The following is a 21,621-nucleotide window of genomic DNA, read 5'->3' as shown; positions in this document are numbered from 1 at the left end:
TGTGTGTGTGTGTGTGTGTGAGGTCTCTTGCCTGCTTTTCTAGTCCGTTGTCTGTCTTTGTTTTATTGATATACAGGAGTTTTTTTTTTTTACAGATTCCTAGATATGAGCCCTTTGCCAGTTATGTATATTACAAATATCTTCTTCCTCTCTGTGCATGAAATATATGGTGATTTAAATACAGAGGAGGGGGTCCAGGAGAGAAGGCAAGAAATAGAAAGTCAAGGGAGTGGCATCAGAACTCAAGGACCCAGGGGGGGATGTATAATTGTATCCCCCATAAATGCATCATGTGTGTGTGTGTGTGTGTGTGTGTGTAATTGCATCACTGATGTTTGTCCCTTGGTTGTGGCCACTCTGATATGACCATGGACCTCTTTTGCTTCTGGACCACGGCCACAGAGAAGCCATGGACACAGCATCATGGGAGAAACTCCTTCCGCCTGAAAGCCCACAGGTTCTCTGCCAGAATCTCCAGCATCATGTATTCAAAACACCCTAAAATGGCAACTTACTGTGCAAATGACAATTTGATCCGTGCTTGAATTTCTATCCATTCCTCCTTTATGATCCTTCCACACTGCAGCAGCTCCTTTGCAAGTCTCTCTGCCTTTGTCAAATTCTCTGAAGCTTCGTTAAACCTGCGTTGTGTTCAGGAAATGTCACAAATGGTTCTAGATTCCGGAACCCCAGTTCTTGGGAGATCCTTGGCTCTTAAACTTCCATCACCCTTCCCAAGTCACCTGTCAGCTTTTGATTTGGCCTCGAAAAATTAAATGTAGGCATTATGAATGGCATTTCTAGGTGTAAAGATTAGAATCAAAAGGATACTTCTGAAGGGAGAGTAAGGCTCTCCCCAAGGTATGGAACAGCTCAATCGAACACCTGAAAACATCTGTATTGTCATTATAGGGAGGCGCGATGGAGCTGGTGAGGATTTCTTTGGCTTTTTCTGCGTGCTGTTTTGCTTGCAGGGACAGTCCTGTGGACGAAGGAAAAGAGGTCTCAGTTTCTCTTTCATGTCAGCAGGGCATGTGACCATAATGATCCATAGCCAGGAAGCCAAATGAGGTCTCCTCCACTGACTGTCAAGTGACACAGAGAGATGTATCAGGGCACACAAAATATCATCCTGACCGTAAAGACCAAAGCAGAGCTTTTCACCTAGTGCTCAAGATAAAATTTCCCCCAAATGGTCTTTCTAGAAGTAAACAGCATGAGCGGGAACTGAACAACTTTGAAACCTCACCAACATCAGATGTAGAATATGTTCTAAATAATCATAAGAAAACAAATGGAACGCAAGGACTATAGCATTCTGGGCAGGAAATAAGATATTCATGAATTTGCATTCTGGCTGTGTGACAGCAATCTTAATGAAATACTAAAAATTCTGAATCTTCTGCTTATCCATCTATAATCATAACTTTAGAAGGTTGTTTTTAACATAATACAAATACAATGATATCTAAAAACACTTTACAAATACAATTCCAGTGACAGAATGGACTAATGTGCTACAATCTTATTCCTACACAATTACTGACTAATGGCAACATGGGGCAACATCAAGGAAAATCACAACTACCAAGAACTAACTCCTCAGTGCATTCCAGTGTTCTCCCATGGGCTTATCAATATGCGGTAAGGGTGGCAAGGGGGGTCACCAGTTAGGTTTCAGGCCTTTTCACTTCCCCACACTCCCACCCCTCCTCCCCGACACTGATGCCCTCCCTTCTACCCACATCTATACACCCGTGGTCTTATTTTTTTTTATCATATGAAAGTATATCTCAAAATCTCCAAGAAGCTGCCAAAATACAAAATTAATGCTGTTCCGATGTCTATAAAACGGAAGAGTATATTTTCTGATGGAGAAATTCCAAGGTACGTCCTTCATGTGGGAACTCTTATAGATTTTGTCTAATTTTTTTAAAGTACATGTTTAATCAACCTACCAGTAATTTTTTTGGTGGCAATTATACATGCGATCTTATAAAAGTGAATGGTGCATTGTCTTTTTTAAAAAAAGTTTATTTATTTTGAGAGAGAGAAAGGGTACATGAGCAGGAGAAAGGCAGAGAGAGAGGGAGAGAGAGAATCCTACGCATGCTCCATGCTCAACACAGAGCCCTGTGAGGGGCTGGATCTCCTGACCTTGAGATCACCACCTGAGCCCAAATCAAGAGTCAGACACTTCACTGACTGAGCCACACAGGCACCCTGCTTTCACTTTAAGTTGAGAAAGGAAGACTATCATGCAAAAAGGCAGCAGCCTATGGAAGAAAAGCCTCATTTGAAATCCCAGGTGCCCGGCCACTGGTGCTGTTATCCCGAACCCTACTAACATTGTAAGTTGGGGCAAGCTGTTTCAACTCACTTATTTCCTCTGGATCTAAAGTTATAGGAGGGAGTGGTGGGGTTTGAACTAGATGATCTCCAGGGTGCCCTCTGGCTCTAACAATCTTTGATCTGACAAGTGGGACCAGCTAATAATCAGATTTGGCCAAATTCATTGGGTGGCAATTCTGTGCTTAGCACCGTGGTGTTTTCTACTTGTTGTTGTTTTATTTATTCCCTGGATCAATCCTGAGAAGTTAGCACCACCATCATTATCATCACTTTGAAGAAAGGCAGTACAGAGATGTCAGAGATGTGCTCTTGTACACCTAGTCCTGGGTCGCCCAGTGAGAAAGGAGAAGACATGATATCCTATTTTTTTTTTTTTTTTTTTTTACCTTCTCTGCATCCATTCCCCCTTCCTTTATTTTCTTTTGGGACCTGCACACCCAATCCATGTGATTTAGCCAAGGTCAGCCTGTCCCCGAGGATCTAGTGGAACCAAAAGGTAGATCTAGCACCTGACTATTCCTTGCCTTTGACACACCACCCAAGTCAGCCCCATTAGAATTCCCAACTCCTGAGATTTTGGTGACAAGACATTCTTTTTTTTTTTCCTGGGAATGCTGATGAAGGAATAAATAAAGGAATAAATAAAGCTTCTTCAAGTCTTGCTGCTGCTATGTGGGCAAAGTCTGGGTAAGAATGAAGCCCGTGCAGAGAAAAACAGAGCCAAGTGGTAGGTTAAGAGAAAAACACAGATCTGATGACATTGTTTGAATGTCTGGCTCAACCTGTGTAGACACCTTGTTGTCTACAGCAAGTTTTACCCTTGTGTTTTCAAGTTGTATGAACCAATACATGAACATTTGTTTACTGCTGGCTTTATTTCATCTCTTATTTATGGGGTTCTTTTTTTGGACGGGGGGGACGGGTGTTGCTTAGGCAAGGGATTCTCCATCAAAACAAATGTGAATGGATCCCACTGTAGGCCCCAGCCCCATGCCTTGGGCCCCTTCTACAATACCTTCAAAGCTAACAATTCTCTCCCAAGAACACTACTTCACTAAAAAGGGCCCTCCAAAGCCCTCCAACGGGCTAAAACCTTCCCTCTCTTTTTTATATATTATACAAAAAATATTACTGACTCTTTCTGAAAGAAGACGGCTCCTCAATAAGTGGAGAGGAGAATATTCAAGAAAACCGAATCCTTCCAGTTAAGTGTGAGTCACATTTGCATTAAAGAGCAGAAACCTGATCCCTTCTCCCTCCCCCGAACCCCCCCACACCCCCCTCCCATTGGAGATAAACTCACCTTTCAGCTGGAGGTAGCCTTGAGCCAGATTAACATGTGCCTCTGCCAGTTTCCAGTGTGAGTCGCCATAGCAAATTCTCGTCAGCGCCATGCAGCGTACAAGCTCGCGGATAGCCTGTTCGTACTGTGATGGACAGAAAATGGGCTTACGAGCTAGACGACTTGAAAACACAGAGCCACAGAGCACAAAGTCAACTGGCATCTTTATCTATTCAGTGCATATTTCCTGAGTGCCTACTAGGTGCTAGACATGGCTCTAGGCACCTGGGATACACCGGGGAATAAAATAGACCAAGGTCTGCTTTCGGCTGTTCATCTGGCAGGGTGAAATACACAATAGATGACAGAAACGAATAAAATTCATAGTATACATAAGTGGATAAAACATTTAAACGTTTAGTCCCTTATGAGAAAGACAACAAATAAAGAAGAAATAGAAAAAGTAGAGCAGATATCTAACCATTCGCTAGGCTTTCAGCTGCCCATCTAGGAAAAGCTACTACACATTCAGGCACCAGGGGGCAAGTGGCACCAGTTTTCAAATAAGGGTCTCTGGTTCTCAATCACATACCTTTCATAGCAGCCTAGGGTATTCGCATAGCAGATGAGGTTGGCAGGACTGACCAACAGATCTCATTAAAGCAAGATGTCCGTTTCCGTTCAGAGAACAGGGAGCTGATATTTCCAGCTCCAGGTCAGCTCAGAGCAGCAATACACTGAAAGCAAGGCTGGTAGTTTTAAAATAGAGTTCCAAAATCCTTGGACTCTTCATCCAGAGGTAGGGGGTCTCTGTTTCCTTCCCTTTGAATCTGGGCTTTATAACTGGCTGATAGAGTATGGACGGGATGATGCGGTGCCAGTTTCGGGGCCCAGGTCTTAAGGAACTGGCTGCTTCCATTTTCTGTTTCTTCTTAGAAAGAGAATGCAATTATAGGCTGAATTGTTTCCCTCCACCCTCTCAAAACTCGAATGTTGGAGGCCCAAGTACTTTAAAATGTGACAATATACGGAGAGAAGGTCTTTAAAGAGGTACATGATGAAGCTATTGGGGTAGATCCCGAATCTAATACAACTGATGTTCTTATAAGGAGAGGAAGAGACACCAGGGATGGGCAGGCAGAAAGAAAAAACTTGTGAGGACATGGGGAGAGGGCAGCATCTTCAAGCTAAGCCCCTAGATGACATCAACGCTGCCAACATTTTGATCTTGGATTCATAGCCTCCAGAACTTGGAGAAAATAAACTTCTGAGTTTAAGCCACCTCGTCTGGGGCATTGTTACAGCAGCCCCACCAAACTGCTAACCTAGTCACCATGCCATGAGGAAGCTTAAAGTGGTCCCACGCAGAGGCCCTTGTAGAAAGGCGCCAAGAACTGACACCAATGAGTCACCCAGACGAGGGGCCATCTTGGCAGTGGATTGTCTCTTGGAGGTAGAGTCCAGCCAATGCTGGGAGTTTAGGACGTGGCTTCTTTAGAGGGACAGGTGAATACAGTGAAGGGAAAAGGAAAAAATGATGAAAACACTCGGGAGTCTAGACAGACAGTCTACCGAAAAGAGAGATGTGATCTAATATTGAATCTATCCTAACCACAGATTTCTAAGAAGAGGGTTATGTAGACCGAAAGTCAGGTTCCCCTCCCACCCCCACCCTGATTTGTAGCCTTGGGCTTCACTACCTGCAGCTGGGGCAGAAGAGCGTACTGCTCTTGCTCCACCTTCTTACTTGCTAGAATGCAGTTCAAATATCCATTTGGCTTTCTGATCTTTATTCTGCCAGTTCCTGTGGTTTCATCCAACAGGCATGGGGAGGAGGTAGACAGAAGAGAAGTACAAGTAGGCAGACAATTTTATAACTGGGATATGCCTTGGAAATAATCTAATTCGCTCCCTTTAATTTAAAGAAGAAATGTAAATCCAGAGAGATGAGAGGATTTATCACCAAGTAGTAGAGTCGACACTTATAATCAAGATCCCTGAAGCCAAGTCCAGACTCTTTCCACAAGCCATTCTTGGGCTACCTGGAATTTCTTTAACTTCTTAACATTAAAATATGCAGCTCTGATGATCAGTAGGTCTGGCCATATATATATATTTTAAATGAGTGCGTTTTTTTTTAAATGTTCATTTATTTGTGTGTGTGTGTGAGAGAGAGAGCATGGGCTGGGGAGGGGTAGAGAGAGAGGGAGACACAGAATCCAAAAACAGGCTCCAGGGTCTGAGATGTCAGCACAGGGCTCGATGCGGGGCTTTAACTCACAGACTGCAAGATCATTACCTGAGCTGAAGTTGGACACTTAACCAACTGGTTACCCAGGCACCCCTAAAAATGAGTCTTCAATATCCAAATCTTGGTGTCTAACCACTACTCTTAGCTAAGAATCTACAGCTTGAGCAGGGAAAGTACGAGTGGAATCTGAAAAATCTTGCTGTGCCTGAAATTAGGAAAGACCACTGGGGATGTATCAAGTGCAAGGAAGCCAGCCATTGACAAACGTCACAGTAATAACTGATTCAGGCAAGAATCATTAATGGACGTTAAAACTATGGGGTGACACTTTAATGAGGCATAGGACACACACACAGTTTTGCTGAATCTTCCCACAAGATGCTTATTCATTACAAAGGGAAGAATAGTAATTCCATAGAGACGAAGCCTGCCAGACAACACCTTGGCCAAGCGATCAAAGTTAGCATCATGGTAAGGAGACAAGAAGACATCATATGCCTCCTGCTCTGAGGCACTAGGAAAGACCCCGAGATCATGTCTGTGGGATTCTGGCCCCAAATGGACAACCTGCATCTAATTATGAGGAAGCACATGAAAAAAGCAAGTTGAGAGATACTGTACAAAATAATTAGAGCATACTTGTGACGGACTGAATGTTTGTATCCCTCCCTAATTCGTATGTTGACCCCCAATGTGGCATTTGGAGACAGGGCCTCTGAGGTAGTAATTGAAGTTAAATGAGGTTGTTAAAGGTGGAGCCTGGATCCATCAGGATTATTGTCCTTACAAGAAAAGCCACCTTTCAGTCCCCCTTCTTTACCACTACCCACACCCACAAAGAGGCCATGTGGGGACACCGCAAGAAGGCAGCCATCTAAAACCCAAGGGGAGAGCTCTCACCAGACATAGACCCTGCTGGCACCTTGATCTTAAACTTCCTCCAGTTACCCAGTCTGTGATGTTGTATTATGGCAGCTAGAGCAGACTAATGCAGTACTTTTATCAAAAATATCAAGATCAGGAAAGACAAAGACAGGCCAAGGAACTAGTCTAGTAGATTAAAGAAGGCTGAAGAGGTTTTATAACTATATTCTATGCGATTTTATTGAGCAGAGCATGGAACTGTCTGATTTTTTTTTTTTTCTTTTTGCCAAAGATGTTATGGAGATAATTAAAGAAGTACGGATAAGGCTAGCACACTAGCTAATAATATTATACCAATAATAATTTCTTAATTTTAATCATGGTACTGTGGGTATGTAGGGGTATCTTCTAAGACTTTTAGGGGTATATCTGTAATATCTATAATTTACCCTCAGATAATTAAGAAAAATAATGACACACATGCAGAGAAATAAAGCAAATGAGTCTTGTAACCTTTCTTAAGTCTGAAAGCATTTTAAAATAAAAAATCACCCCCCCAAAAAGGTTATTTTAAAAAGCAAATTGCATGGGGTGCCTGGGTGGTTCAGTTGGTTAAGCATCCGACTTCGGCTCAGGTCATCATCTCACGGTTTGTGGGTTTGAGCCCTGCGTCGGGCTCTGTGCTGACAGCCGGCTCAGAGCCTGGAGTCTGTTTCAGATTCTGTGTCTCCCTCTCTCTCTGACCCTCCCCTGTTCATGCTGTCTCTCTCTCTCTCTCTCTCTCTTTCAGAAATAAATAAAAACATAAAAAAAAAAAGCAAATTACAGCATGTTAATCCATTCCAGAAGACACGTTTAAGGCCTCCTAGGGCACTTAGCTGGAGACTGGCGAGGTCCTATGTAGACTGCCTGCCTTTCCACCAGCCTTTTATGTCAGTCTGCAGGTTCCTTTTTCACTTCAAACAGGCCACACTTGTGCCCACGTCATAGATTTTACACGTGCTGTTCCCTCTCCTCAGAACTCTTTTCCCTTATCTCTTCCATGCTGGCTCCTTCACTTTTTAGGGTCTCAGCTCGTCTATCATCTCTTCCTAGACAGGCCCACTCTTTCCTTAACAGCACTTGACACAGTCTCTTGCTGGCTAGTGTATCTGTGATGTGGCTCGCCCCTCAGCCCCACGAGGGCTTGCAGCCTGCCTATGTGTTCAACCATGGTGTCCAGGGGCGCCTCATCCAAGCTGCAGAGCACAGAAAAGTATTTAGCACCAGCCTAGACCCATAGAAGAGAAGCTAATTCTTTTTTTTTCTTTCATGGTTTATTGTCAAGTTGGATTCCATTTAACACCCAGTGCTCATCCCCACAAGTGCCCTCCTCCATGCCCATCACCTCCCTTCCCCTCCCCCCCATACCCATCAGTCCTCAGTTTGTTCTCAGCTTTCAAGAGTCTCTCATGGTTTGCCTCCCTCCCTCTCCCCAACTATTTTTCCCCTTCTTCTCCCCTATGGGTCCTCCGGTCCTCCATTAAGTTTAAGAGAAGCTAATTCTTCACACATGTTAAATGCCTTAGGGCATTAAGGCTTAATTCTCTTGCAGGACTCTGGTTGAGAAAGGCTGCCAGCTTGATGCCTACCTAGTACACAGCCTGGCACAGAGCGGGTACTGATCTGTTGCATAATGAATAAGCACACATTCAAGACCAAATTCATGCCTCCTGTCCATAATCCTGTTCCTCCTTCTGTATCATTACACTGGCGAAGGGTCTGGCAAGTCTCCAGTCACCCAAGCGGGCTGAGACCTAAGTCATGAATTGTATACAGTCACTCTGATTTGCTCTTGCCGCTACAACCTTCATGTCTCTTCGGTCACCAGGTCCCCCTGATTCACATTTCCAAATTCCTGCCAAAGCTCTTAGCATCTCTACTGCCCCTGCTATAGTTCAGGGTCATCTGATTCCTTGCTAGGATTATTGCAAATATCTTCTGAACGGGGCCTCCTTCTCCAATTTTGCTCCCTTCTCACTCATCTTCTACTCAGCTATGAGTAATCATTCCTGCTCATGACACTCCTACTTATCATCCTAGAAGAGTTTCTAGTACCTTCAGGAGGAAATCTAAACTCCTTCCCTGGGCATCGAACACCCTCTGAGCCCCAGCTCCTTCCATAATCCAACCTCACTTCCTGCACTGTGTCACTAAGCCTGCATTCCATGGAAGCAACTTAAGTGTCCATGGATCAGTGAATGAATAAAGAAAATATGATACATCTATACAATGGAATATTATTCAACTGTATAAAGTAAGGGAATACTGCCATTTGTGCCAACATGGATAGACTTGAAGCATTATGCTAAGGAAATAAATCAGACAGAAAAACAAACACTGGATGATCTTACTTATATGTGGAATCTTAAAAAGCAACAACAAAACGCCTCATAGATGTAGAGAACAGATTGGTGGTTGCCAAGAGGTGGGGGTTGGGGGGTAAAAAGAGTGAAGGTGGTCAAAAAGTACAATTTTAGTTACTAAATAAATAAGTCCTGGGGATGTAATATACAGCATCGGGACTATAGTTAATAATACTATACTATATAGAATAATACTATTCTATATCTGCTACCCCTGCCCAGAACAGTATCGTCTTCTCCCTTACCTGGCCAACTCCGAAGCACTGTAATCAGTTCAGTCCAAGTCACTCCCATCCCAAGAAGCGTGCCTTGATTGCTCTCCTTTCACCACCTCCGTGCCCATTGCCTCCCCCCTCCCCTACGTTTTGCATCTATTTCACCCAAACTTGTGTCCATCACAGAACTTATCACACTGACTACCCTTGTCTGTCCCCCTGCCTATCATCCCAACCAAACTATGAGTCCCTCTGAGGCAGAGGCTATAGCTTTCCCATCGTGCCCCCGGCACATCTGCACAGCATCTGGCACATATTAGGTACACAATAGATATCTGCGAAATAAATGGATGGACAAACAGGGCCCAACACCTAAGTGATGGCAGAGAAATGCATATGGAATAAGTAAGTGAGTGAGTAAAACTTTCAGAAAACAAGATCAGGCTTCGTCGGCTTTGTTATATTCCAGTGCCTAGACCTGGCACTAGAGGGAGCTCAATAAATGTTTATTCACTGATGGAAAAAGACGGCAGTAGATCAAACCTACCACCCAGTGGTCTAGTATACACTCGCCAGAGGTCAGGATAGACTTGTTTGTTCATTTGTGCATTCATTCAGCAAATATAATGTTGACTGTACCAAGTGCTATGCTTGGAGCCCTGAGGGGTTACACCTACTCATTCTCTATATACTCTCTTGCACCAAAGAGGGTAGAAATATAACCTAGACTCATTCATTATTAGAGCACAGGCATAGAAAACGAAGGATCCTTACTTCGTGACTGCTAGAGTAAGACTTGGCTTTCTCTTCGCAGAGGTGCAGTTTCTCTCGAGGAGGCTGGAATAGTGCTGTCTGAGGCAGTTTGTTTTGAATCTTCTTTCTAGGCGTAATACTGACAGCAGCAACAATTTCATCTAGGTGATTGGATATATGGGTTTCCTTTGATTCTTGCATATTTTTATATACATTGTCCTCTGATTTTTAAAAAAGAAAATAGAGGTGTTAAATGATACTTTTCATAGTTATTTTTATAAATATAATACATTTTCCCTAGAAATAGATGCTAGGTCTAGGAAAATTGCAACACTTTACCCATGACTTCTCTGAAATTAGTGGCACTGCATCCAAAAAGATCCTGATAGCTATTACTATCTTCTTTTAAAACTTTCAGGCTGATTTCCACTTTAAACTAAACCAAACATTCTTTGTTCATTAATATATATATACATTATTAATATATATTTTTATATTTTTATGTAAGTACAGACACTAGAAATCAGCCAAGCCCAAACAACTCTCAAAGAACCCAAATTAGATCACCTGAACACCAACTGACTTTGAAGCAGGAAAAAAATTATTTATTAAACTTTCACTTCGGGCCAAGATGGAGTACTAGGGATCAAATTTATTCTCTTGCTGAAATAGCCAGGCAAGCAACCAACAAACACACAGAAACAAAAAACAAACCAAAAAACCCACACAGACTAAAACAAACAAACAAACAAACAAAACTACAGAACAATGGTTTCCAAGAGACAGGATATAAGTGGGTCAATGGAAAAAAGAAAGAAAGAGAGACCCATGATTGCCCTGCCTTATTGCTTTGAGAAAGTTTCCAGGACATGCAGGGAGGGGAGCCCAGGAGTAACCTGGTGGACTCTGAGTTGAGGAAATAGAGCTGAGATTCTGGGGAGAACAAGGCAGCTAGAGTTCAAAGGAAAGATTACTGGAGAGGATAGAGAAGCACAGAGAGAGGATCCTAGAGATGAGCAGAGAGAGCTTTACAAATATGGGGAGAGAATACTGATCAGCATGTGTATAAGAATAATACTTGAGTCTGGAGGAAGAACCCTCTAGAAATATTGAAAGGAGCAGTGTCTGGCATTCACACGGGGCTGGCAGTGCCTGTTCCCACCAACTAGCCTGGAAAACTCCTAATTCGTGCTGCATTGGGTAAAGTACTCAGAAGAGTTTTGTTTCAGTGGCGTGAGATTATTACCCCTAGGCTGAGCACTGCTTAGACCCACCTAACAAAGCATAAAAATAAGACCTAAAAGAATCCATCTGTTTCCAAGTAACTTAACCGAACCAGAAGACAAAACTCAAGGATGTATGGGAGTATGAACAGGGAGCATGCAACAAGGTAAAATTCACAAAGTCTGACTACTAGGCATGCAAAGGGGTGAGAAAACATGGGCTATAATGAGAAGAATAATCAGTCAAAACCCAAGACTGACACAAATATTAAGTTAATAGAGAAGATCAGTTTTTTTAAAGGTTTATTTACTTTTGATAGAGACAGGGAGAGTGTGAGCGGGGGAGGGGCAGAGAGAGAGGGAGACACAATCTGAAGCAGGCTCTGAGATGTCAGCACAGAGCCTGCTGCACGGCTTGAACCCGCAAACCATAAGATAAAGCCCTGAGCTGAAGTCGGACGCTCAACCGACTGAGCCACCCACGTGCCCTGAGAAGAACAGTATTTATAATTGTATTCCATATGTTTAAGCAATTAAATAGAGACACAGAAGATATATATAAAAAAAAAACAAATTGAACTTCTAGATATAAAAATTAAAATTGAAATGAAAAATACAGTAAATGGGATTAATGATAGATTAGATATTAGAGATGAAAAGATGACTGAACTCATAGACATAGGAATAGAAACTATCTAAAAATGACTCCCTATAGGAAAACAGATTGTAGCAGGGACAGAAAAAATATTTGAAGAAATCACAGCCCTAAATTTTCCAAATTTGTGAAAAAGTAAAAAGCTAGAGATCTAAGAAGCTTAATAAACACTAAACACAAGAAACAGAGAAAACTACAAATCAAATGCATCAAATCAAGGTAAAGTGAAAAAACTTAGATGTAGGAAAAAACCATATTAGTATGAAAAAATAAAGATACAAATGACAGCAGATTTCTTGGAAGAAAAAAGGCACAGGAGAAGAAAGTGAAACAACATACTTAAAGTATGTAAAGAAGAAAGTTGTCATGGTAAAATTCTGCACCAGTGAAAATACCTTTCAAAACAAAAAAACTGAAAGAATTAATCATCAGCAGGTTTGCACTCCAATGTTCTCCAAGAATTACTAAAGGGAGTCTTTCAGAAGGAAGGAGAATGATAGCAAATGGAAATCTAGATCTACACAAAGGAATGAAGAGAAATGGAAATAATACTTTCATGGGCAAATATGTAAGACTATTTTCATATTATTTAAATCTCTTTAAAGGATAATCAACTTTTTAAACAAAAAATGTTGAATCTTGCCTCCAAGAAATTCACTTCAAATAGAGAAAGACAATTAGATTGAAGGTAAAATGATGAAAAATAGTATCCTAAAATTAGTCAAACTTGGATTTTCAAAATTAATATCAAAGTAAATTGTACACCAAAGAATATTATCATAAAGAAGGTTATTTCATAATTATAGAAGGTCAATTAGTCAAGAGGATATAATCACTCCAAGTGTTTATACACTTACTAACAGTTCCAAATATGGGACCCCAAATTGATGGAAATGCAAGGAGAAATAGACAAATTTTCAATTACTGTCCGGGATTTAAATACCTTGCTCTTAATAGTTGACACATCAAGTAGGCAGAAAATCAGTTAAGGATACATAAGACTTGAACTACATCATCAACCAACTTGGTCTGACATTTATTAGAACTCTCTACTTAAGAGCAGATCACACATTCTTTTCAAGTGCACACGGACATTAACTAAGACAGATTCTTTTCTGGGTCATAAAACAAGTTTCAATAAATTTATGAGGATTCAAGGCATACACAATATATTCTATGACTACAATAGGATTAAATTTAAATTTTAAAAATTTTAAATCAACAATACAAAAACATCTGGAAAATGTTCGAATATTTGGAAACTAAATAACACACTTCTAAAAAAAACCCAACCATGGTACAAAGAAGAAATCAAAAAAGAAATCTGAAAGTAGCTTTAACTGAATGAATATAAACACAACATATAAGAATTTGAGAATGCCACTAAAGCAGTCCTTATGGAGAAATTTATAATATTAAATGCCTATAAAAGAAAAGTAGAAAGTTCTCAAGTTCATAACCTTAGCTTTCACCTTCAGCAGCTAGAAAAAAAAGAACAAATTAAACTCAAGGTAAACAGAAGAAAAGAATTAATAAAATAAATAATAAAGCTAATCTCACACATCAATGAAATAAATATAGGAAAACAATAGAGAAAACAATGAAAACAAAATTTGGTTCTTTGAGACAATTCACATTGATAAATCTCTATCCTGATTAATTGTGAAAAAAGAAGAGAAGACACAAATCATAAATATCAGGAATGAGAGAGATGACATCACTACAGATTCTACAAATATTATCTTTTTTAAAAATGTTGATTTATTTTTGAGAGAGAGAGAGAAACAGACACAGCACGAGTGGGAGAGGGGCAGAGATGGAGGGAGACGCAGAATCCGAAGCAGGTTCCAGGCTCTGAGTTGTCAGCACAGAGCCTGGCCTGGGGCTCAAATTCACAAACTGTGAGATCAAGACTTGAGGTGACATCAGACACTTAACCAACTGAACCACCCAGAGGCCCCAACAAATATTACAAGTTTAATATGGGAATGTTATGAACTTATGCCAATACATTTGACAACTTAGATGAATGGACAAATTCCTCTAAAGACACAAAATACTAAAGTTCAATCAGGAAGAAATAGTTTGAATAGCCCTACATCTATTAACTAAACTAAATTTGTTTTTTAAAAACCTTCCAAAAAAAACCACACACACAAAAAACCCCAAACAACTGCCGGCCTGGATGGCTTCACTAGTGAATAATATAAACATTTAAGGAAGATATAATAGCATTTGCATACAACTTCTTCAAGAAAATGGAAAAAGAGAATATTTCCTAACTCATTCTAGGAGACCCTGATACCAAAACAAGACAAATACAAGAAAAGAAAACTGCAGCTCAGTATCCATCCCTCAGGAATATAGATGCAAAAATTCAAAACTAAATTTTAGCAAATTAAACCTAGTAATATGTAAAAGAGAAAATACATCATGACCAAGTAGAGTGTATCTCAGGAATGCAAAATTAGTTTACACTCACAAAGCAGTCGATGTAATTCATTCATAATATAATAATTATCATCTTGATCAACACCCAAAAAGAACCTGACAAAGATCTACTATCTAATTTTCTAATTTAAAAAATCTTAGCAAAGTAGGAATAGAATTGTACTTTCTCAGCCTGAAATAGGGCATCTATGAGAAACCTGCAGTTAACCTAGAGTTATTGGTGAAAGACTGAATGCTCTCTCCCTAAGCTCAGACACAAAACAAAGAGATTCATTCTAATGTTTCTATTTAACATTGTACTGGATGTTTCAGTCAGTGCAATCAATTAAGAAGAAGAAATAAATGTCAACCAAATCAGAAAGGAAGAAGTAAACCTGCCTTTACCCACGGATGGTATATATCTATTATCATCTGTGGAGAAGATCTGATGGAATATGCAGGAAAAATCTCCTAGAATAAATACATTTAACAAGGTGGTAGGACACAAGAACACTATACCAAAATTACATTTCTATATATTAGCAATGGATAATCAAATTGAAATTAAAATATAATACTCTGTACAACAGCTTCAAAAATATGAAATAGGAATAAATCTGCCAAAAAAGGAATGTGACTTCTATAATTAAAACTACAAAAGAGCTGAGAGAAAGGGGAACTAAATATGTACCAGGTGCCTGGTTGTAAGCCTCAATATTGTTAAAATGTCAATTCTCCCTAAATTGATGTATACGTATAAAGCCTTCCCAATCTAAGTCCCTGCATGGTTTTTGTTGTTTGTTGTTTTTCGTTTTTGTAGAAATTGCCAAACTGTTTCTAAAATTCATATGCAAATGTAAAGAAACTGGAGGACCCAAAATGACTTTGTGAAAGAAGAATGAAATTAGAGAACAGACATGACTTTTATTATAAGGCTAAGTAACCAAGGCAGTTTGGTATTGCTGTCAAGCTAGACAAATAGATCAGTGGAACAGAATGGAGAGTCCAGAAATGAACCCCGCATATATAAACAACTGATCAATGACAAAATCGCAAAGGCAATTCATTGAAGAATAGTCTGTTCAACAGATGGTGCTGGAACAACTAGATATTCACATATAAAAATCAAAATAAAACAAAGCTCTTTGATCCATGTCTTACACCATACACCAGAATGAAGTCAAAATGGAACACAGATCTCTATACAAGAACCTATGTGACTTCAGATTAGGCAGATTTCCTAAATATGACACAAAAGAACATAAAAAAAGAACAAAATTGGGGCAAATTGGGACTTCATCAAAATTAAAAATTTCCTGTTCTTCAAATGAAACTGTAAAGAGAATGAAAAGACAAGCCACCGGCTGGGAGAAAGTATGTATCTAATAAAAGACATGTACCTGGAATGTGTAAAGGACTCTCAAAACTTAACTCTAAGAAAACAAATAGCTCGCCTTAAAAATGGGCAAAATATTTTAACAGACACATCATTAAAGAAGATCTATCAATGACAAATAGGCACATGAAAAGATGCTCAACATCATTAGTCATTAGGGAAATACAAGTTAAAGTCATAATGAGATGTCACTTGTAACAAGCAGAATGACTAAAATTAAAAAGACTACTAAGCATTGGTGAGGAGGTGGAATAGAAGTCTCACACACTGTTGATAGGAATATAAAATGCTACAATCACCTTGGAAAACAATTTGGCAGTTTCTTAATAAGCTAAATATATCTGCCCCTCCTCCACTCGCGCTCTGTCTCTCTCTGTCTCTCAAAAATGAATAAACATTAAAAAAAATTTTAATAAAAACCTAAGCTAAATACATACCTAGGCACATGATTCACTTAAGTACTAGACATTAACACAAGAGAAATGAAACCATATGTTTACAAAAGGACTTATGCACAAATGTTCGTTGAAGTTTTATTTTTTATTTTTTAAATGTTTATTTATTTAAAAAAATTTTTAATGTTTATTTTTGAGAGTGAGAGAGCATGCATGCGCTCTCAAGCAGGGGAGGAGCAGTGAGAGACACACAGAATCTGAAGCAGGCTCCAGGCTCTGAGCTTGTCAGCACAGAGCCTGATGTGGGGCCTGGACTCACGAATCCTGAGATCATGACCTGAGCCAAAGCCGGACACTTAACCGACTGAGCCACTCAGGTTCCCCACCATACCTTTCTTTCAAAGTGAAAGGCTGACATAAAGCGGTATGGTTTTCCTGGCTCATGTCACTTGTCACTCATTTCCTACGTTGAACCTAATCTAAACCATCACTTATATAAGATTGTAAGATATACCATTTTATAATCACTAAGAAAAACAACACTGCTATTAAACTATGACTTGCTATCAATCGTAACATGCATTCCAATTCCAGAGATGTTTAAATACCAAAATGTGCATCTCTGAACAAATTAACTGAATCATGTTACCTGACTGGCTTCTGGAAACATTTGAATCCATGACCCTGTTTTAAATAAGTGTCCATTTCAACGTGCCTTGCATCATATAGGAACACTCTTAATACAAATACACACTCTTCCGTTCACTTACTTGGAGCTACATGCTTATCATCAGCCACTTTTCTTTTCTTTGTAATAGCCATAGCCGGGGTTTAAATTTTCATTAGACAGCAGCCCAGGCCCCACACACCACCCTCTCCCTGCCAGCCTTGGGAGAGGCTTCCAAATCAGTACCTACAACTGCCAGTCAGACATACTCAATCAATTGATGCTCTTCTTTCTGCCAGACATGCCCAGTAGAATGCTGAAGTATATGATCAGCCACAGATCGAAATGGGAGGAAGAAGAGGTCTGATGTGGGGTCTCAGTCTTCCATTTCTAAGAGATGATGTTCAAAATCTTAATAAGTGGTGTAGCAGGAGGACCAACCAATCTGTATAGGTGGAAACTATGCTGGAAATAGGTTCAGAAGGTCCCCTGCTGTTATAGGTGTTAACCTTTGGGTGCTGACTTGTGGGGAGATGTAGGGAAACTTGAGGGAGGGGCAGGAGCCCCCAGGGCAGTGGCTCCTGGAAAATAACAACCATTATGACTGTATGAGAGTGTACCAGTTAAAAAGCAACCTTGTCCCTACGTAAGCGGAGGCATCAAAAAGCTGAGATAGGAAAACATCTGAGGATATAAAATATCCAAACTGAATAAAAAGGAAATTTAAAAATCTGAATAGAACTATAACAAGTAAATAAATTATGTTAGTAATTTCAAATATTTACACAAAGTAGGGCACCTGAGTGGCTTAGTCGGTTGAGTGTCTGACTCTTGATTTTGGCTCAGGTCATGATCCCAGAGTCGTGGGATCGAGCCCCTTATTGGGTTCCATGCTGGGTGTGGAGTCTGCTTGAGATTCTCTCTCTCCTTCTCTCTCAAACAAAACAAAACAAAAACAAACAAACAAAAACCTAAGCATATTCACACAGAGCTAAGCCCAGGCCTAGATGACTCCAGTGGCAAATCCTAATAAACCTTTAAAGAATCTTTTTTTTAAAAGATATGAATCTTTTGCAAATTCTCTCAGAAAATAGAGGGAATCCCTTCCAACTCGTTCTATGTGGTCAATATTATCCTGATAGCAAAGCCAGACAAAGACATAAGAAAACAATAAACTAATATCCTTGATGATTGTGAACACAAGTCCTCAACAAAATATGAGAAAAACAAATCTAGGGGGGCCTGGGTGGCTCAGTTAGTTGAGCCTCTGACTCTTGGTTTTGCTTAGGTTCATGAGTTTGAGCTCTGATTTGGGCTCCATGCTGACAGTGTGGAGCCTGCTTGGGATTCTTTCTCTCTCCCTCTCTCTCTGCCCCTGCCCTGTTCTCTCTCGCTCTCAATATAAATAAACTTAAAAAACAAAACAAAACCCAAACCTAGTAACATATAAAAAGGATTATATATTATGACCAAGGGAGCTCTATTCCAGGACTGTAAATTTAGTTTAACATCTGAAATCATTAATGTAATGCACCACATTAATAGAACAAGAGACAAAATCTGCACAATCATTTTAATAAATGCAGAAAAAAACCACTTAAAAACTCAACATCTGCTTATGATAAAACTTCCTTAACCTGATAAAGGGCTAATAAAAACTAAACAGCAACAAAAACAAAAACGAAAAAACCTAAAGCTAACATCACACTTAATGGTGAATGTTTGAATACTTCTCTTGTGAGATTGGAAACAAGGCAAGGATGTTTGCTGTACCACTTGTATTCAAGACTGTAATGGATATTCTATCCAGTGCAATAAAATGAGAAAAAGAAATAAAGGCATGAAGATTAGAAAGGAAGAAACAAAATTTTATTATCAGGTGACATGATCCTATATGTAGGCAATTCTAGGGGAGACACACACACACACACACACACACCAAAACAAAACAAAACAAAAACAATAACAAAATCCTACTAGAACTATTAAACGATTTCAGGAAGATCAGAGGATACAAAATAAACAAAAATTACATATCTATCAACCAGAAAATGAAATTAAGAAAACATTTCCACTCACAATAGCATCGAAAAGAATAAAGTACTTAGGAATATATTTAACAAAAGAAGTACAAAACTTGCTCACTGAATATTATGCAATATTGCTGAAAGAAGTCAAAGGAGACCTAAATAAATGAGATCTATTCCATGTTCATGGATTAGAAGCCTTCACATTATTAAGATAGCAATGCCCTCGAAGTTGATCTATAGATTTTATGTAACCCCTATCAAAATCTCAGTTGCTTTTTTTGGTGTGTATATAATTTGACCTTAAATTCACACAGAAAGGCAAGAGACCTAGAATAGTTAAAACAATCTGAAATAGAACAAAGTTGGAGGAGTCATACTTCCCATTTTAAGAACCTACTACAAAGCTACAGTAATCAAAACAGTGTGGTGCTGGCATAAAGACCGACATGTAGATTAGTGGAATCTAATTGACAGTCCAGAAATAAACCCTTACACTTAAGGTCAATCATCATCATCATTATTGTTACTATTATTTTAAAGTTTATTTATTTATTTTGAGAGAGAGAAAGAGAGAACACTCATGCAAGTGAGGGAGGGGCAGAGAGACAGAGAGAGAAAGAGGAGAATCCCAAGCAGGTTCTACACTGTAAGTGCAGAGACTGACCTAGGGCAAACCGTGAGATCATGACCTGAGCCAAAATCAAAAGTTGGATTCTTAACCAACTGAGCCACCCATGCGCCTTGGTTAATTATTTTTTGACAAGAGTACCAAGGTAATTCAAGGGGGAAATAATAGTCCTTTTCACAAATGATGCTTGAACAACTGGATAGGGACATGTGAAAGCCATGTTTTTAATGGCTTTAGTGAGGTGTTATTTATATGCCATAAAATTCACTCATTTTGAGGTACAACTCAATTTTTTTTTAGAAAATGTACAGAGTTGTGCAAGTATTAATCACGTTCGAATTCTACAAAATTCCATCACCCTAAAAAGATACCTTGTGCCCATTTGCAGGCACTTCCACTCCTACCCCAGGCCAGGCAACCACTAATAAACTTTGTTTCTATAGGTTTGCCTTGTCTGGACATTTAATGTAAATGGTAGCATACTGTATATGGTCTTTTGCCTCTGGCTATAGCGTAATGTTTTTGAAGTTTTTCCATGTTGTAGCATGTATCAGTACTCTATTTCTTTTCATTGCCAAACAATATTCTATCAAGTGGACAATACCATATTTTGTTTATCCATGCACCAGACGTCCCTCATAATTTTAATGAAAATATCATTTTGAAAATATAAATGTTGGATTTCTTTTTTGAGACTTTATCCTTACAGTTATCACCGACTGATTCTGATTCATATAGCAATATTATGCTTTCCTTAGTCATTAGCAGATTTGTCTCTGAGTTACCTAATCAACAAATATACATAAAATTTGGATCCAAAGCCAATTCTAATTTTATCTTATATTATGATTGTCTTTTATGATAGGTATGATAGTATAAATATCCATTTCACTTAAAAATTACAATAATATTACTAAGTGTCCGTCTAAATCCATATTAAACAACAACAATAAATCAAAGCTTTTTAGGGAATACAATAATCTATAATTAATCTTATTACCTTGTTCCCTGTACCATTCAAAAATTCACTGATTATTTGGAAATAACATTCTTCCAATCTCACCCTAAAAACAGCTTCTGAAAACTCCTTTCCTGCTCCGATTATGCCTGTTATTTTATCTGGTTCTCCTTTGACACTTACTCCTTTAAAACTATCAAAAAACCGGAAAAGTTTCTTTAACTCTCAAATCTCTGTGTCGTAAAATCCTTTGTCCATTTACCGGGTACGCAGGAGAGGATCTCTGTTTCTTTTTCGAGCGAATTACACAGTTGTCTCCACAGCCTGATTTGCCAGTTTGGCTCCCGCTATATCAGTTTGGTGATTCTTTGTACAGATTAATCACCATGGAAAAGTCTAAAGCAGAGCAGTTGCAGACTAAATTATAGCAGCCTTTTCCCGTAAAGCAACCTGGTAGCTCACAAAACTCCAGGCGAAGAATGAATGATAGAGCATGCACCAATAGGGAGTGGAGGATAGTATTTTGTGGAAGTTTGCAACCCAATCCGGGGGAGCCAGAGGTGGGAATTTTAAAATGGGGTTGTCTTTTCCTTGGAATTTTCTTAAAGTGGTATCGCTGCCTGTTGATGTTAAAAGTTTGTCAAAGATTGCAAAATCGCTAGATTAAAGAATTTTGAGTGTTTTGAGTGAGGCAGGATGTGAAAATCGACACTTTCAAACTAACATTCTGACACAGAATCCCTTGGCTATTTTTAATATCAATTTCAGGGGAGTGGAAGTTATTTAAAGATAACTCAGTTTTTATGATGAAAAATAGGATGTTACATCGCAGATGGAACTGGAGGGTATTATGCTAAGTGAAATAAGTCAGTGAGAGGAAGACAGGTATCCTATATTGTCACTCGAATGTGAAACTTGAGAAACGTAACAGAAGACCATGGAGGAAGGGAAGGGGAAAAAAATAGTTGCAAACAGAAAGGGAGGCAAACCATAAAAGACTCTTAAATATAGAGAACAAACTGAGGGTTAATGGGGGAGGGCTGAGGAGGGGGCAGTTGGGTGATGGGCATTGAGGAGGGCACTTGCTAGGAGGGGCACTAGCTGTTTATGTAAGTGA

The 21,621-nt window shown here is 39.4% G+C and overlaps 1 protein-coding gene across 5 annotated transcripts in view; it reads right to left on the bottom strand.

Annotated features, from left to right (window-relative positions):
- The window catches only part of TTC23 (tetratricopeptide repeat domain 23), a 101,428-nt gene extending 80,265 nt beyond the window's left edge, over positions 1-21,163 (bottom strand). Inside the window, exons 1-5 of one of the 5 annotated variants that reach the window (XM_039235035.1) lie at positions 20,767-21,163; positions 10,144-10,343; positions 3,656-3,779; positions 832-982; positions 516-641 (exon numbers count right to left, since the gene is read on the bottom strand). In XM_039235035.1, coding sequence (XP_039090966.1) covers positions 516-641; positions 832-982; positions 3,656-3,779; positions 10,144-10,323 — 581 coding nt within the window. In that variant the 5' untranslated portion in view covers positions 10,324-10,343; positions 20,767-21,163. The other 4 variants (XM_039235038.1, XM_039235037.1, XM_039235036.1 and 1 more) reach the window with 4 other exon arrangements.
- Between the last annotated feature and the right edge of the window lie 458 nt (positions 21,164-21,621).

Source organism: Hyaena hyaena, unplaced genomic scaffold, assembly GCF_003009895.1.
Source record: "Hyaena hyaena isolate Hyena2069 unplaced genomic scaffold, ASM300989v1 scaffold_95, whole genome shotgun sequence".
Taxonomy (NCBI): domain Eukaryota; kingdom Metazoa; phylum Chordata; class Mammalia; order Carnivora; family Hyaenidae; genus Hyaena; species Hyaena hyaena.
Note: the sequence above shows the minus strand (reverse complement) of the source record. Positions and strands in the feature narration are given on the sequence as shown.